An 18,086-nucleotide genomic window follows, 5' to 3' on the forward strand; every position below is an offset into this window, starting at 1 on the left:
CCATAACCTCGAGGGAAAGAGACTTCAGGCACACAGGTAACTCTTCCCCACACCCCGGCAACAACAAACACAAAAGACACATACTTGGTCGGTTAGGGTACCCCGACACAGAGACCCCCCTTGGATAAGAGGGCATATATAAAAACACCCCAGTAATATAGTCAGAACAGGTATAAAGAAGATTTTAGAAAACACACTTTCAGGCGGTGGCAGTAGTAGTGGTCCCGATAATATTATACGACAGCCAGAGCCGGGGCGTTAGCCCGGGCACTCCCAACAAACCTAAGGCAGTGTGGACCAATGGGGCAGGAGGGAAAGGCCATAATACGATGATAGGAGTGTTACCAGAACTTGGAATGTTCACATCCATGAAGTCAACCAAAAGAGTAGGATACCGTATAGCTGCAGGTCAAAGTCAGTCTAGAGAAGGTGAACGGTCATTGCCAGATGGGCGGTGTCTCTCGCTGATCAACGGCACTTTCTGCCTTCATCTTGATGTGAGGATTTGCGTACACCCGCTCTGCCACTTTGCAGCCTGGAGGAACTGTTATCCATCGGTGATCTGGAGCGAGATCGGGGGCGATGTCTGGAGGGAAGATGCAGGGCGGGAAGAACGTCTTTTGCTGAGTAAGGACGCCAGGGCAGCCTCAACTTGAGCCGCAGATGAATAAGAAGTGAAAGTCCCATCCAAATGGTAAACTTTCAGCGTGGCAGGATACAGAAACTGGAAGCGCCGTTTAGCCTTGTACAGTTCAGAACACACCTTGCTGAAAACACGTCTCCTTTTTGCTACTTCCACCGAGAAATCTTAAAACAACAGCAGACGTCTATTGTGGAACTCTAGTGGGGAAGTGCATTTACGGAACGCACAAAGCACCTCCATTTTGTCATTGTAATCAAAGAGCTTAAAAATTACTTGCATTCCAGGGACACAATGCGTTTTTCAGCTTCCTCCAAGCGTCCCGCATGGCTATTCACCTCAGTCTGCAGCTGTAATAGAGTTGCCTTCATTGTGCTTGCCACAGCAGCCTGGATGTCAGGGAGGATGAGCTGCACCATCTTGGAGGCCAGGGCTGTCAGATCCACAGGCCAGGAGTCATTCACAGTAGCAGCCTGCATATGAGGGGGCAGACTGCATGGTATAGCTGAGGAAGCCTCCTCAGTACTAAATAGGAGCTGGCTGCTATTCTCCTCGTGGCGTTCCAGCGCCATGTTGGGCTGGAGCTTACCGGATTGCTGAGGACCACATACCGATCCATGGTTACGGAGATGCCATGGGCAGAAGCAGAGTGCTGGTCTGTCGCCCTAAAAGGATCACAAGGAAGGTTAGCAAAAATCCCAGAACCACACAGGGGGACCTAGTGAATGACCTGCTGAGAGCTGGGACCAAAGTAACAAAGGCTACCATCAGTAACACACTACACCGCCAGGGACTCATATCATGCAGTGCCAGATGTGTTCCCCTGCTTAAGCCAGTACATGTCCGGGCCCCTCTGAAGTTAGCTAGAGAGCATTTGGATGATCCAGAAGAAGATTTGGGAGAATGTCATATGGTCAGATGAAACCAAAGTAGAACTTTTTGGTAAAACCTCAACTCGGCGTGTTTGGAGGAGAAAGAATGCTGAGTTGCATCTAAAGAACACCATGCGTACTGTGAAGCACGGGGGTTGAACATCATGCTTTGGGGCTGTTTTCCTGCCAAGGGACGAGGACGACCGATTCGTGTAAAGGAAAAAATGAATGGGGCCATGTATCGTGAGATTTTGAGTGAAAACCTCCTTCCATCAGCAAGGGCATTGAAGATAAAACGCGTCTGGGTCTTTCAGTATGGCAATGATCGCAAACACACCGCCCGGGTAACGAAGGAGTGGCTTTGTAAGAAGCATTTCAAGGTCCTGGAGTGGCCTAGCCAGTCTCCAGATCTTAACCCCATAGAAAACCTTTGGAGGGAGTTGAAAGACCATGTTGCCCAGCGACTGCCCCAAAACATCACTGCTTTAGAGGAGATCTACATGGAAGAATGGGTCAAAATACCAGCAACAGTGTGTGAAGACCTTGTGAAGACTTACAGAAAATGTTTGACCTCTGTCATTGCCAACAAAGGGTATAAAACAAAGTATTGAGATTAACTTTTGTTATTGACCAAATACTTATTTTTCACCATAATTTGCAAATAATTTCTTTAAAAATCAGACAATGTGATTTTATGGATTTTTTTCCCTCATTATGTCTCTCATAGTTGAGGTATACCTATGATGAAAATTACAGGCCTCTCTCATCTTTTTAGGTGTGAGAACTTGCACAATTGGTGGCTGACTAAATACTTTTTTGCCCCACTGTAACTGCATTTGTGAGGACCCAATTTACTCCACATAATGCATTGTTATTAATGATAAAACCTTAATAAATGAGAGAAAGCATTTTTTGTTTTGTACAGTAAGCCACAGGCCCCCCGTGACCTGCACATAGCCTCTTTTCTCAGTATATACCTGCATCTCCAGTTGCTGCTGCTGGAGCTTTTCCAGATGCTGGAGCCTCTGCTCTGTCAGCAGGGTCAGCTTGCTCTCCAGCTCGCTGACTCTCCCCTGATACAATCTTTCCAGTGGCTGCTGACTGGGGATCTTGCTGTGCTGTTCTGTGAGTATTTGCAGCTGTCGGTCAGCTTCCTGAAGTTTGTTAAGCAGCTGAGACACCGAGTTCACTTGGGCCTCCAGATTACTCTGAACCTAGTGGAGCAAAGATGACAAATGACCTCAACCCTTACATCAGCATATAAGTGAAGAAACCGACAAGTTGTGATAAAGAAACAGCTATTTCTGCATCACATATGTTCTGCCTTGTTGTGTCGCTTCCATAGGTGATGTTGTCCAGAACATTTCAGTTGTGGCTGAGAATTCCCTCAATGACCTCTATTCACAGTATCGGCTTATCTGCTTATCTGTCTGTTCCTACAGTGGGATTTCTAATTTTTCACACATATAATGCCTAGGCAAACTGTAAAAATATTACTAATACAAGATATGAGAATACAGCCAGGAGAAGACATGCATAGACACCCCATAAAATATCGCTCACCTTTAGCACAGGAGCAGTAGCAGCGATGGCAGCAGCAGTGGCAGCAGCAATGGAAGCAGTCTGGATCTCAATGGTCTCCTGATTCTTCCCAATACTGGTCCCAGCCTTTTTACCTTTACCACGGACATCCTCAAGCAACTGAACCGGGACTTGTTTGGTCCCTGAACCATTCTGTGCTCTACAGAAATAAGAACAAATGGTTTAGACCCAAATGTAAAACAATACATCAAAGTTAATTTTTTCATGCACACTATAATGTGCGTTGAGAAAAGTCAGCTGAACCCAGTGATTTTGATGGGACCATTTAACATGTATGGGGGAGCTTCCTGACTCTCCCCCAACATCATAAAGGATTAGGCATGTTGAATGTTAACAACCTGAACCATATGCTCTCTACAATTACAACATGAATACTAGACCAAGCTGGGTGAGATAGTTGGATCAGGAGAGACCGCTGTCTTCTATCATGTCTACATGGGATGGGGTGCTCTTTGGGAGGTTCCCTCCTGGAGATAAAGTGCAGGGGTGTGTGTGGCCATCAATTTGCCCCCACACTTTTTTTTGTTACACTTGGGCGATTTATGCACTGCCTCAGCATCTTTAAAACTATTGCTTTTCTTTAACCCCTTAACGACGCAGGACGTATATTTACGTCCTGCGCCAGCTCCCGCGATACGAACAGCTGATCGGACACCGGGAGGGCCCTTACCTGCCTCCTTGGTGTCCGATCGACGAATGACTGCTCCGTGCCTGAGAACCAGGCAGGAGCAGTCAAGCACCGACAATGCTGATCACAGGCGTGTTAATACACGCCAGTGATCAGCATAGGAAATCAGTGTGTGCAGTGTTATAGGTCCCTATGGGACCTATAACACTGCAAAAAAATGTAAAAAAAAAGTGTTAATAAAGGTCATTTAACCCCTTCCCTAATAAAAGTTTGAATCACCCCCCTTTCCCCCCCCCCCCAAAAAAAAACATATGTGGTATCGCCGCGTGCGTAAATGTCCAAACTATAAAAATATATCATTAATTAAACCGCACGGTCAATGGCGTACGCGCAAAAAAATTCCAAAAAAGCGTATTTTGGTCACTTTTTATACCATTAAAAAAATGAATAAAAAGTGATCAAAAATTCCGATCAAAACAAAAATCATACCGGTAAAAACTTCAGATCACGGCGCAAAAAATGAGCCCTCATACCGCCCTGTACGTGGAAAAATAAAAAAGTTATAAGGGTCAGAAGATGACATTTTTAAACGTATAAATTTTCCTGCATGTAGTTATGATTTTTTCCAGAAGTGCGACAAAATCAAACCTATATAAGTAGGGTATCATTTTAACCGTATGGACCTACAGAATAATAAGGTGTAATTTTTACCGAAATATGCACTGTGTAGAAACGGAAGCCCCCAAAAGTTACAAAATGGCGTTTTTTTTTACGATTTTGTTGCACAATGATTTTTTTTTCCGTTTCGCCGTGCCTTTTTGGGTAAAATGACTAATGTCACTGCAAAGTAGAATTGGCGAAGCAAAAAATAAGCCATAATATGGATTTTTAGGTGGAAAATGTAAAGGGTTATGATTTTTAAAAGGTAAGGAGGAAAAAACGAAAGTGCAAAAACGGAAAAACCCTGAGTCCTTAAGGGGTTAATACATGGCCCATGCTTTTCCATAATAGCTATACATCAAGGCTTGCCATGGCTTTCCTGCCAAAAGTCTCCAACCACTCACCCACTTCAGTCTGTGCACCAGGCATATTGTGATATCAAGCCCAACACTTTCATTCTGCAGGAATGACATGACAAGCCTTGATGTATGTATAGCCGTTATTGCCCTTTATGGAAAAACATGGACCATGTACTTAAAAAAAAATAAAAAAAAAAAAAATAAAAAAAAAGCAGCAGCTAGAGTACGATGGTGATGAATTCTAAATAAAGATTCCAGAAGACCAGAAGATAAGGCAGGGATAGGCAACCTTCGGCATTGCAGATGTTTTGGACTACATCTCCCATAATGCTATCACAACCAAAAAACTACCAAAGCATCATGGGAGATGTAGTCCAAAACATCTGCAGTGCCGAAGATTGCCTATACCTGAGATAAGGTATACCATTACAAAAGGTTTTCATGTGTTTTCAGTGAATATATGTAATGAAGGAAACCAAAATTACTAATTAAGTCAACAGTCAGTGATTTATACCTATAGCATTTACCAAAATAAATGACAGAATAATCTAATAATTGGCTGAAGTCATTAAACTGGTCTCCTATCGGGGCAGCCCTTTCCATATGCCCACCAAAGTATTTAGACATCGGAGTGAAGTCTCAAGCTCTGGACCCTATTCTATTGGTTAAAGCGGCAAAACCTTGCAATTTTGAGGTCTCAATGGAGAGACGTGCAGCACCTCAAACCAGCTTGATGTACAGGACCCAATCATCAGTAGGTCTGCATATGTTCTGGTGAGCCAACAGTATTAGAGGTTGTCCAATATTAGAAAACTATGGCTGCTTTCCTCCAAAACACAGCGCCACACCTGTCCACAAGTTGGTATTGCAGCTCAGCCCCACGGAACTGCAATGTGACACATGACCCATGGAAGGATGTGGTGCTGTATTCAGTCATGGTTTTCTAATTGATTGTAACGCTTTAAAAGACAACTAACAGCCGGTTCACCCCCCACTAAATCCAATACACTGGGTTATAGTTCAGGTGAACCAGAGTAAGGCTGCATTCACATCTCGTTTTTGCAATACGGTTCCCGTATCCGTTTTTTTATTTAAAAAAAACAAACCTATGTCTCAAAACCAGACCGAACCATATACAACCGTATAAACCTCTGTACAATTTTAAACCGTATACGGTTTGAAAACGGATGTCCGGTTGCATTCAGTTTAATATGTTTTTTTGAAGAAAAAAAATTGATACGGTTTTATGTTTGTCCTTAATTAAATAAAGTTCTTCTTCTTCTATTTGTGGGAAGAACTTTTGGCATGCACTGTGCATGTGCAAACTGCAAAACCGTATTGTGCAAACCGGATGAAACCATACGCACATACGGTTCTGTATGGTTCCCATTGACCACCATTAAAAAAAAAAATGGATACGGGTTGTATCCGATTTTTCACCCGGACATAAAATCGTAGTAGACTACGGTTTTGTGTACGGGGGAAAAAAAATGGATAAAACCGTAAATGATGCAAAACGTACACAACCGGATGCTATGTTTGGCATACGGTTTTCTATGAAATGTCTATACATACGGTTTGCAATACGGTTTCATGCGGTTTTTACACTGAAACCGGATACGGGAACCGTATTGCAAAAACAAGATGTGAATGCAGCCTTAAATGAAATTAAACTTACCATTTTTTTTTCCAGCAGTTTCGGAGTTACAGGCTTCGTTGCAAGTTGGCACATATGCCCTTTTGCGTAATGGAGGGAGGAGTCAGCTTTCCGAGCTTCCCTGCCTCCTTCCCCCGTGTTCCCATATGCCCGCCCATCTTCTGCCTATGCAGATCTTCACACTCACATCCTAATGACTTGGGCAAAGAGCACTTATGTAGGCTTAGGCTGTTACATCATTAGGATATGGGAGGGAAGATTTATGGATATGAAGAAGATAGGCGGTCATATGTGAGCACGGAGAAAGGAGACAGGGAAGTTTGGGAAGCTAGTTCCCGCCTCCTTAGTGCAAAGGGACATATTTGTATAAAGTCAATAAGAAAAATGAACCAGCTCACCGCCTATGAACATCACTGGATAGGAAGGAATTTCAGATGGTGGAGGAAGCCACAAATCCTGGAGTGAACAGTATCCAAAAAAAGCAAAAGGTGCAAAAAACTATTTTTGCAAAAAATTCCAGCTCCCAAAATCGTAAAATCCAAAATTGATTAAATCATATTAAAGTGCCATGACTAAGAACCGCATGGTTCGAAACGTGTTGGCGTTTCTTCTTGTTTTTATTCTTCACTTTTTTGGGTATCATTTTAATATGATTTAATACATTTTGGATTTTACGATTTTGGGAGCTGGAATTTTTTGCAAAAATTGTTTTTTGCACCTTTTGCTTTTTTTTGGATACATATTTGTATACTAGCAACAGAGCCTGTAACTCCGAAACAGCTGGAATGATTTTTGTAAGTAATACAAGCACTATAGCCTAATGTAGTGTTTTCCAACTGGGATGCCTCCAGCTGTTGCAAAACTACAACTCCCAGCATGCCCGGACAGACGAAGGCTGTCCGGGCATGCTGGGAGATGTAGTTTTGCAACAGCTGGAGGCACCCTGGTTGGAAAACACTAACCTAATGTATTGAGTTTTGTGTAGATGAACCAGCACTATAGCCTAATGTAGTGTTTTCCAACCTGGATGCCTACAGCTGTTGCAAAACTACAACTCCCAGCATGCCCGGACAGCCGAAGGCTGTCCGGGCATGCTGGGAGATGTAGTTTTGCAACAGCTGGAGGCACCCTGGTTGGAAAACACTAACCTAATGTATTGAGTTTTGTGTAGATGAACCAGCACTATAGCCTAATGTAATGTTTTCCAACCGGGGTGCCTCCAGCTGTTGCAAAACTACAACTCCCAGCATGCCCGGACAGCCCGAAGGCTGTCCGGGCATGCTGGAAGTTGTAGTTTTGCAACAGCTGGAGGCACCCTGGTTGGAAAACACTAACCTAATGTATTGAGTTTTGTGTAGATGAACCAGCTGTCAGTTTCCCTTTAAAGTCCCCCCTTTGAAATTAACCCCTTCCAAACTAACCCCACCCCTTCCAAACTAACATAACTACAACTAACTTATAGGACATTTATGGCACCACAACTAGTCACTGCGCTGAACATTACACAAGAAAAAAAAATTCTGTGTATTCTGTTTGGAAAATGCAGTCCTTGAGCCAGGATATCAGGGACTAATGCAGGATGGGCACTGGACTTGGCTTCATTAGAGGAACCTACCTTTTATTTAATGCTACCAACAAAGTCTCTTTCTGACCTGTAGTAAACTGTGAAATCTGAACGTCCTTGTCTGCAATGTATAGACAAAACAATATTATAAATGGTATCATTCATACAAACCAAGAATCCCAATGTGAATATTTTAAAGACATGAAAAAATGAATAAATCATTGACAATAAACACCTGGACAAGTGACATAGATCTGTCTATAATATTAATAACTGTGAAAAGAACTGAAAGCTATCAGCCCAGCACATAGAAAAGACATTAAAAGGATTAGAGATGAGCGAACTTACAGTAAATTCGATTCGTCACAAACTTCTCGGCTCGGCAATTGACGACTTATCCTGCATAAATGAGTTCAGCTTTCAGGTGCTCCGGTGGGCTGGAAAAGGTGGATACAGTCCTAGGAAAGAGTCTCCTAGGACTGTATCCACCTTTTCCAGCCTACGGGAGCACCTGAAAGCTGAACTAATTTATGCAGGATAAATCATCAACTGCCGAGCCGAGAAGTTCGTGACGAATCGAATTTACTGTAAGTTCGCTCATCTCTAAAAAGGATCCTTACTAACACAGAGGTGACTTACTTTTCTGTATGCTGCCATCTAGTGGTTTCTTCATGACTATTTTTTCTTCTCCCATGTTCTGAAAATGTTTTGTCACAAGAACCTTATGGACAAGAAAAGAACAAGTTTCACTATGGATTTGAGATTAAAGGGGTACTCCGGTGGAAAACATTTTTCTTTTTAAATCAACTGGTGCCAGGAAGTTAAAGGGGTTATCCAGGAAAAAACTTTTTTTTTTTTTAATATATCAACTGGCTCCAGAAAGTTAAACAGATTTGTAAATTACTTCTATTAAAAAAAATCTTAATCCTTTCAGTACTTATGAGCTTCTGAAGTTAAGGTTGTTCTTTTCTGTCTAAGTGCTCTCTGATGACACGTGTCTCGGGAACCACCCAGTTTAGAAGAGGTTTGCTATGGGGATTTGCTTCTTAACTGGGCAGTTCCCGAGACACGTGTCAGAGAGGACTTAGAAAAGAACAACCTTTACTTCAGAAGCTCATAAGTACTGAAAGGATTAAGATTTTTTAATAGAAGTAATTTACAAATCTGTTTAACTTTCTGGAGTCAGTTGATATATTTAAAAAAAAAAGTATTTTCCCGGATAACCCCTTTAAACAGATTTGTAAATTACTTCTATTTAAAAATCTTTATCCTTCCAGTACTTATTAGCAGCTGTATGCTACAGAGGAAATTCTTTGTTTTTTTTTTTATTTCTTTTTTGTCTTGTCCACAGTGCTCTCTGCTGACACCTCTGTCCGTGTCAGGTACTGTCCAGAGCAGCATAGGTTTGCTATAGAGATTTTCTCCTGCTTTGGACAGTTCCTGATAGGGGCATCAGGTGTCAGTAGAGAGCACTGTGGACAAGACAAAAAAAGAAATCCAAAAAGCAAAGAATTTCCTCTGTAGTATACAGCTGCTAAAAAGTACTGGAAGGGTAAAGATTTTTTTAATAGAAGTAATTTACAAATGTGTTTAACTTTCTGGCACCAGTTCATTTAAAAAAAAAACAAAAAAAAACATTTTTTCCACCGAAGTACCCCTTAAAGCTATTATACATCAAACACTGAATATGAATAAATGAATGAATGAATATATAACTAAATATATCTCCCGACATAAGAACCGAAAGCGGCACTCCAGCAGTCCAATACAAACACAGTGATTTATTCGTGAATTCGGGTAGAAAAACAAACATGGTCGCACATCTACAATCTTTTATAATGATCTGATTGCTTCTCAGCATAATATCAAAGACTAACAGGTTGTTAGTATACATTTTTGATCAAAAAGTACAAGCCCACCCGCCACGTCAAGGCCACCTATTTAGAGTGGGTCCCTAACGTCCCTAGCATAAAATGGCGCAGCACCGAGTGGCGACCACCACCGCCGCGACACCAATGCCCACAGGGGGGAACGACCCACCGGCAGAGCGGCCCCAATGCCACTCAAACCAGTCTATGGGCCGCACCCCCCCCGCAGACACGGCGCCACGGCAGTAACGGACACCGCACAGCACCACACCAGTGTGAACAAGGTGCAATGGCTCACTTACCATGCTCTCCCAGTCAGACTGGGAGGCTGCTAGGAAAGAAATGACCCATGTGTAGCTAACTACTACTTATATAGGGTTGGGCTGAGGGGGTGGGGGAGAGTGCAGACAACATGTTCAAACAAAAAAAAAAAAAGAGGGGATAGAAATCACAGTGTGAATTCAGTGATTTATTCACCCATTGAAACGTTGCACTACTTGTATGGACTGTGAAGGAATCCTTGCAAATAAATTCTGTCGTGGAATTAAATTATGCGAAAATCACGTGGAATTAACACGGAAAATCCGTGCTGAATATAGGAGGAAACAGTTTTTTTTTTTTGCTGGACTACAACCACCAATTAAAATTTTCCTTTTTATTTAATTTTTTTCCGTGAAAATTCTGTGCGAAAATGATTTCAAGCAGAATTTTTTTTTACCATTGACTCCAATAGACTTCAGCTCGAGTATTCCGCAAGAAGAATGAACATGTCCTTTCTTCTAGCGGGGTGGCGCAAGCAGAATTTACGCAGTGTGACCAGTGCAGAGTAAAATACATTGAAGTCAATGGCAAAACAGATGTTAATTATTTCTAAGCGGAGAAATCAAGGGGAATTACTCAGTGTGAACAAAGGGGAATAAATCACTGTTTTTGCATTGAACTGCTGGAGTGCCGCTTACACTTCTTTTTTTTTTGTAGACTTTGGATTAAGTGAGACCTTTGGTCAGGTCTCATGGCAGGTTGATTCACACTGAGGAATTGGCGAGGTATTCTCGCTTAAAAATTCTGCCGCGGAAATTCCTGTTATGTAGATTTATGTAGATTTCCGTGCAGAAATATAGGAGGAATACTGATTATGAAAACTCTATTGAGACCTTTGACTGCACCGTTGATTCTTCATGCTGTTATACAGTCTGTTACTTGCTGTCATCTATCTGTGTATCTCAGTGTTTCCCAACCAGTGTGCCTCCAGCTGTTGCAAAACTACAACTCTCAGCATGCCCCGACAGCCGAAGGCATGCTGGGAGTTGTAGTTTTGCAACAGCTGGAGGCACACTGGTTGGGAATCCCTGGTATATCTTATACAATGATACAAGTAAATTGCTCTTCCTTACCCTTTGTGATGGTGAATCCATGTTCTGTAATGTGGATCCATTTCTTGCATCTATAAAAGCGATATAAAGGATTAAGTAACTTATATGTAACTCACAGGCAGGGGACTGATTGCTAAGACTCTACTGACATTAATGGGATAGTTTACTAGGCATGCTCTGTGACCTGTGCAGGGGTCATTCCACAGAGAAGGGGAGGCTAAGCTCTGGGCTTCACTTATTGTGAATAGTGGTGGATCCAATGTTATCTATCTACAAGTGTCACCTTTTACTGTAATCCTGTCTGTGATAATAATGAATAGACTAGAGTGATCCGTACAGAACAGGAAGTCTCAGCTTAAAGAGGTACTCCACCCCTAGATATCTTATCCCCTATCCAAAGGATAGGGGATAAGATGTCAGATCGCCAGGGTCCCGCTGCTGGGGACCGCTGCTGCATCGTCTCACGGCTCCGCCCCTCGTGACATCACGGCCCGCCCCCTGCCATAGACTTGCATTAAGGGTGACGGGCCGTGATGTAATGAGGGGCGGAGCCATGACATCACGCTGCTTCGGCCCCTGTATCGCCCGTCAGTACGCACAGAGCGAACTTGCTCTGTGCAGTAATGATGGCGGGGTGCTGCAGCGGCGATCCCCGGGGTCCCCAGCAGCAGGACTGCGGCGATCTAACATCTTATCCCCTATCCTTTGGATAGGGGATAAGATGCCAGGGGCGGAGTACCCCTTTAAAAGGAAATCAACGTTACTTACCTTGTCCCATTCAGTGCAGGGGATATCCAGTAATCTCCTCCGTTAACTCCAGCTCCAGCCCCGCTTGGGCCACGGGCAGAGCTTAGTGACATCACCGCTGATGCTCCCTGCTGGGTCCCACTGCTAGAGAACAGCAGCGGTGACGTCACTAAGGTCCGCCCATACCCCAAGCCGGGCCGGAGCTGAAGTTATAGGAGGAGATTACCAGAGATCCCCTGCATGGAACGGGACAAGGTAAGTACCAATGTCATCAGATTCACCTACACTACCTGTCTTTACCAACAGGTTAACTATATAAATAGCAAAAAGGTTAAAAATGAAAGTGTAGGCCCTTTAAAAAACAATAAAGAAGAAATTATAAACGGGGATCAGGAAAAAGCAAATATATTAAACAAATTCTTCTCCACTGTATTCACCCAGGAAAATGAAATGCCAGGTGAAATACAGCGAGATAAGGTAAACTCCCCAGTACAGGTCTCCTGTCTAACCCAGGAAGAAGTACAGTGCGGCCTACAAAAAATCAAAATAGACAAATTACCCGGTCCAGATGGCATTCACCCCCATGTTCTAAAGGAATTAAGTAATGTGATAGACAGACCCCTATTTTTAATATTCAGGGACTCTATAGTGACAAGGTCTGTTCCCCAGGACTGGCGCATGGCAAATGTGGTGTAAATATTTAAGAAGGGGACAATAGGTGACCCCGGAAATTATAGGCCTGTTAGTTTAACCTCCGTTGTATGTAAATTGTTTGTTCTACGAGATGCTATTTTGGAATATCTTGATAATAATAAATGTATGACTCCATATCAGCATGGCTTTATGAGGGTTCGGTCCTGTCAAACTAACCTGATTGGCTTCTATGAGGAGGTGAGCTCCAGACTGGACCAGGGGGAATCGCTGGATGTCGTATATCTGGATTTTTCCAAAGCATTTGATGCGATGCCACATAAAATGAGAAGGATTGGGCTGGGGGAGAGTGTGTGTAAGTGGGTAAGTACCTGGCTCAGTGATAGGAAACAGAGGGTGGTTATTAATGGTGCTTATTCTGATTGAGTGACTGCAACTAGTGGGGTACCACAGGGGTCAGTATTGGGTCCTGTCCTATTTAATATATTCATTAATGACCTTGTAGAGGGGTTGAATAGTAAAGTAGCAATTATTGCAGATGATACTAAACTCTGTAAAGTGGTAAACACAATAGAGGACAGGGCACTGTTACAAATGGATCTGGATAGGTTGGAGGTTTGGGCTGGGAAGTGGCAGATGAGGTTCAACACTGATAAATGTAAGGTAATGCACATGGGGAGGAAAAATCCGGGCTGGGATTATGTATTAAATGGGAGAACACTTGGTGTTCTGGGTACTGGTACTGGGCACCAGTGTACAAGAAAGATATAGTGGAGCTGGAGAGGGTTCAAAGACGGGCAACCAGGGTAATACGAGTAATGGGAGGACTACAGTACCCAGAAAGATTATCAGAATTAGGGTTATTTAGTTTAGAAAAAAAAAAGGAGGCTTAGGGGAGACCTAATAACTATGTATAAATATATCAGGGGACAGTACAGAGATCTCTCCCATGATCTATTTATACCCAGGACTGTATCTATAACAAGGGGGCATCCTCTACGTCTAGAGGAAAGAAGGTTTCTACACCAGCACAGACGGGGGTTCTTTACTGTAAGAGCAGTGAGACTGTGGAATTCTCTCCCGGAGGAGGTGGTCATGGTGAACTCTGTAAAAGAGTTCAAAAAGGTCCTGGATGCATTTTTGGGGAATAACAACATCACTGGTTATGTATACTAGATTTATAGGGACAGAACGTTGATACAGGGATTTATTCTGATGCCATATTTGGAGTAGGGAAGGAATTTTTACCTCGAGTATGAGGGTTTTTTGTCTTCCTCTGGATCAACTCAGTAGAGACTCATTAGGGATATAGGATGAACTAGATGGACTCTGGACTTTTTTCAACCTTATGAACTATGTTACTATATTAGTACAGGTGACACTGGTGACAGATTTCCTTTAATAGGTCTAGTGGCCAGAATGAAAACTGCACGATTATTAATATTCTATAATATAACATGGCTATGTGGTAATCTTAGTTGTGCCACATGAATAACACAATGATGTACTGTGCTATTGTAGCTAAAGCTGCATTGCATGACAGAAGACATTTTCTGACGGGCGAATGAACGGGAGAAATAGTGCATGCACTAATTCTCCCGTTACTATCACCAGTCACAAAATATCAACCGTTATTAATAACGGGGCGATAACGGGTTAAAACGGCTATTAGAAAAATTCCATAGACTGTAATTGGATTTTCTAACGGCCGTTAGTGATTTTGTACCGGCCGTATAACTGCCGATTTCCTAACGGGCGTTCATAACGGAAGTGTTTTTATAGTGGGAAAGGGGCCTAAGAGTGACAGAAAAGTTGCAGACAAATTGCATAAATTTTTGTCATGCGACCAAAGTCACTGTGTAGTTTCCCTTCCCTGTGTAGTTAATGGTGGTGACCTTCACAATTCTTCTAGTTATTACAATGAAGTGATTTAGCAAAGACTTGTCCATACTAAATCTGGAAATACTGCCAGTAATAAAACAGAAGGACCTTTACCACAAAAGAACATAAAAATCTTCCTAGACCATTCCCTGCACTTACTGTACATATGAGCACCATGTATCAAATTCAATTCACAGTTTAGGCACTAGATGTCACTGTTGTACAGAGGCCATAGATACTCCTGTCACTACACAGTAGATTCAGCTTTAAAGGAGTATTCCGAAGCTAAACCTTTAGGGGGCAAAATAAGTATTAAACAAAGTTATATAACATTGCAATATACTTACGTTTTCCATATGGTCCTTTTACCGTCGTTCTCCGCACTTTTTCCTCCGACCGGAAGCTGTAAGCCTTTCCCTCTTCTGATGACGCTCGACCGCATCTTCTCCTCGATCCGGCGCCATCTTCGCCCGGTGACTCATCGCTCCCATGAGTCTTCGCGGGCTCTGCCGGCCTCCCTGGTCGAAGTCGGCTACTCCCCCTTTTCTGAGACCCCTGGCCAATCACAGTTTTCCTTCCGCGCCTGCGCACTCACCACAGACCTGGTGCACGATTAAAGTGGTCTTCCAGGACATGTGACTTTAGCAGGCCAATTATATCCCTGCTAGTAACGCTGCCGTAACTAACAGGGATATTCTTGAAGCCATTTAGTAAATACAGAGCAGTTAGAGCAGTGTTTCCCAGCCAATGTGCCTCCAGCTGTTGCAAAACTACAACACCCAGCATGCCCAGACAGGGTTCACCTGTCTGAGCATGCTTGGAGTAGTAGTCTTGCAACAGCTGGAGGCACCGCTGCAACTCCCAGCATGACCTGACAGCACATAGCTTTCTGGGCATGCTGGGAGTTGTAGTGTTACAATAATTGGACAGGGGAGAATCACAAAGGAAGGAGCTGTGGGCGTCACTTTATTATAATTTACTAGGGGGGGAGGGCAGCAGCTTACAGGAAGCAGGGTGCAGGGAGTTATGGGAAATGTAGTCTCTATGACATGGCTGCTTACCGCTTCGGGCAGCAATTACCGGAGAACGGCTGGACCGATTTGGACAAATGAGGTATCGTTAGAAAGGTCTTTCAAAGAGCTATCAGATGAGGTAAACTTTGGAGTACTCCTTTAATTATACCAGAGCTCATCAAGGTATAAAAGCTGATCTGTGATTGGTTGTTATAAGCAAAAACAGTTTTCTTCCCTTCGTTTTTATTTTATTTTTGACTTATTTTTTTTTCTTATTTTTTCTCTTTCTTTCTTTTTTGTTACTATTAAAAGGGGTACTCCGCTGCTCAGCGTTTGGAACAAACTGTTCCGAACGCTGGAGCCTGTTGCTCGTGACGCCATAGCCCTGACCCTCATGACGTCACACCCTGTCCCCTCAATGCAAGTCTATGGGAGGGGCGTGACAGTGTCCCGCCCCCTTCCATAGACTTGCATTGAGGTGGCGGGTGTGACTTCATGAGGGGGCAGGGCTATGATGTCACGAGCTCCCGACTCCAGTGTTCGGAACAGTTTGTTCCAAACGCCGAGCAGCGGAGTACCCCTTTAAAATTGTTAAATTGGGAACATTGGTACTTTGGTAGTCGGTATACAGAGGTAGGATTATAGACCACCAGGGGTCCCTCATTTGTTTTTTTTTTTGTCTTTTTCTTTAAAAAAAAGAAATTTGCCACTTTGGCAAGAAGCATGGTAACACCCATTTTTCAATTTAAATGGGCACTGTCATTTTGAACTGAATGCATTCTTCACTCTGAAGAAGATGGACTTCTATAGAAATCTATGAGACTGTCTCCTGTATCAAGACAGGGACACGGGGAGAAAAGCGTTCTGGTGCACAATTAAAGTGGTCTTCCAGGATTACAAAAACAGAACTGATTTATTTATCAGCACCACATATGTCCTCAGGTTGTGTGTGGTATTGCAGCTTAGTTCCATTGAAGTGAAGGTAACCAAGCTGTAATAACACATAAAACCTGGGAACACGTGTGTGTGGAGTTTTTAGAAGAAATTAGGTCTGATTTTCTATCCCTAAATAGCTGATTCTAGCGATTGGTCGGGTCTGACCACCCAGATCCCAACAATCAAAACTTTTAACACGTTTCTCTAGGACATGTCAAAAGTTTTTTTCTTTTTTTAAAGTGACAGGTATACAGTAAAGAAGATATCCAGTGCTGAAAAATGTATCCCCTATCTCAAGGATAGGGGATAAGTTTCAGATCGCAGGGGGGTCCGACCGCTGGGCCCCCCACCATCTCCTATACGGGGCCCCAGCAGCCCACAGGTAGGTGTCGTGTTGACCACCGCAAGAAGCGGCAGCTGACAACGCCCCATCAATACAACTCTATGGCAGAGCCGGAGCGCTGCCTTCGGCAATCTCCGGCTCTGCCATAGCAATGTATTGAGGGGGTTTATTGGCCGCTGCTTTGTGCGGTGCTTCGACACCCGCTATCTGGCCAGCAAGCCGGGGCCCCGTACAGGAGATCATGGGGGGGCCCCAGCGGCCGGACGCCCCAGGATCTGAAACTTATCCCCTATCCTTAGGATAGGGGATAAGTTTTTCAGCACTGGACTACCCCTTTAATCATATATTTCCAGGTGGAATAACAGAGGAACAGCACAATGCAGAGTTCTAAGAAAAGCAATTCCATAAGTCTATACTGTCATTTGGGAAATTATTCTGGAAAGGATGCATGACAACCAATATGGCCACAGCACAGATATCACTGGTATCTCACCCAACATTTCTAGACTCCTGAATGACATATTATCTCTGACACATGCTAACAAAGTTGGGGGAACTTACCATCCACTATGGAGAGGGTGACCTCAGGATACTTATTTGCAGGTAGAGCCGGGGGGATGTAGGAAGGGTCTCGCTTCTTAAAGGCAAAGTCTGGCAGGACAGGAGTGGGCACCTCCCGCAGCCTCTTCACCGAGATGTGCACCTTCCTTCCATCTCTGTCCCCGCACCCACTGCCATCAATGGATGCCACCTGTCTGTGCCCCAGTGTGGAAGCCCCAGGATAATGGCAGCCAGTATCAGCTGTGTGCAGGGGACTGCTGTCACCTGTGGCCATTCTCTCATTAGCAGTGGAGGGTCTGCTGTCCCCCTTTCTCACATGGACACTGGTAGAGCGGATGAGGACATCACTAGCAGTAGTGCTCGCCATTGAATCCAGGCTGATATCAGAGGCTTCTTCCCCCATCCCTCACCAACCAGTCAGGAGAGCGTTGTTCCTCTATGGCTGTTACCCGGTCACTAGGCTGCAAAACATCAACAGGGGGAAAACAATTGAAGCGGACAGTACAGTGTTATATCATTGCTGCTAGTAAAACATTACTGGAAATGTCGCTAGTTCAGTAAGCAAACACTACGAGCGGAGGCCATCTTTCCAGAGACCATTTGTTTATTGAAACGGAGCGAAATGACTTCACCAAGATGGCTTCCGAACAGGAGACAATTGGATGGTCTGAGTTAACTGGCCTCTAGCGGGCTGCTTGACTCTTATAAGTAATAACGGTTGGAATGTCCGT

The 18,086-nt window shown here is 43.6% G+C and overlaps 1 protein-coding gene across 5 annotated transcripts in view; it reads right to left on the reverse strand.

Moving 5' to 3' along the window:
• Positions 1 to 18,073, reverse strand: part of KIAA0586 (KIAA0586 ortholog) — a 181,559-nt gene extending 163,486 nt beyond the window's left edge. For all 5 annotated transcript variants that reach the window (XR_008848977.1, XM_056546820.1, XM_056546822.1 and 2 more), the window contains exons 1-6: positions 17,356 to 18,073; positions 11,245 to 11,294; positions 8,622 to 8,703; positions 8,034 to 8,103; positions 3,076 to 3,253; positions 2,490 to 2,726 (exon numbers count right to left, since the gene is read on the reverse strand). Coding sequence is in view for 4 of the 5 variants with exons in the window: in XM_056546820.1 (XP_056402795.1) it covers positions 2,490 to 2,726; positions 3,076 to 3,253; positions 8,034 to 8,103; positions 8,622 to 8,703; positions 11,245 to 11,294; positions 17,356 to 17,758 (1,020 nt within the window). In the remaining variant the exon portion in view is untranslated. The remainder of the gene's footprint in view (positions 1 to 2,489; positions 2,727 to 3,075; positions 3,254 to 8,033; positions 8,104 to 8,621; positions 8,704 to 11,244; positions 11,295 to 17,355) is intronic.
• Positions 18,074 to 18,086: the final 13 nt, after the last annotated feature.

The sequence above is a fragment of the Hyla sarda genome, chromosome 11, assembly GCF_029499605.1.
Source record: "Hyla sarda isolate aHylSar1 chromosome 11, aHylSar1.hap1, whole genome shotgun sequence".
NCBI lineage: Eukaryota > Metazoa > Chordata > Amphibia > Anura > Hylidae > Hyla > Hyla sarda.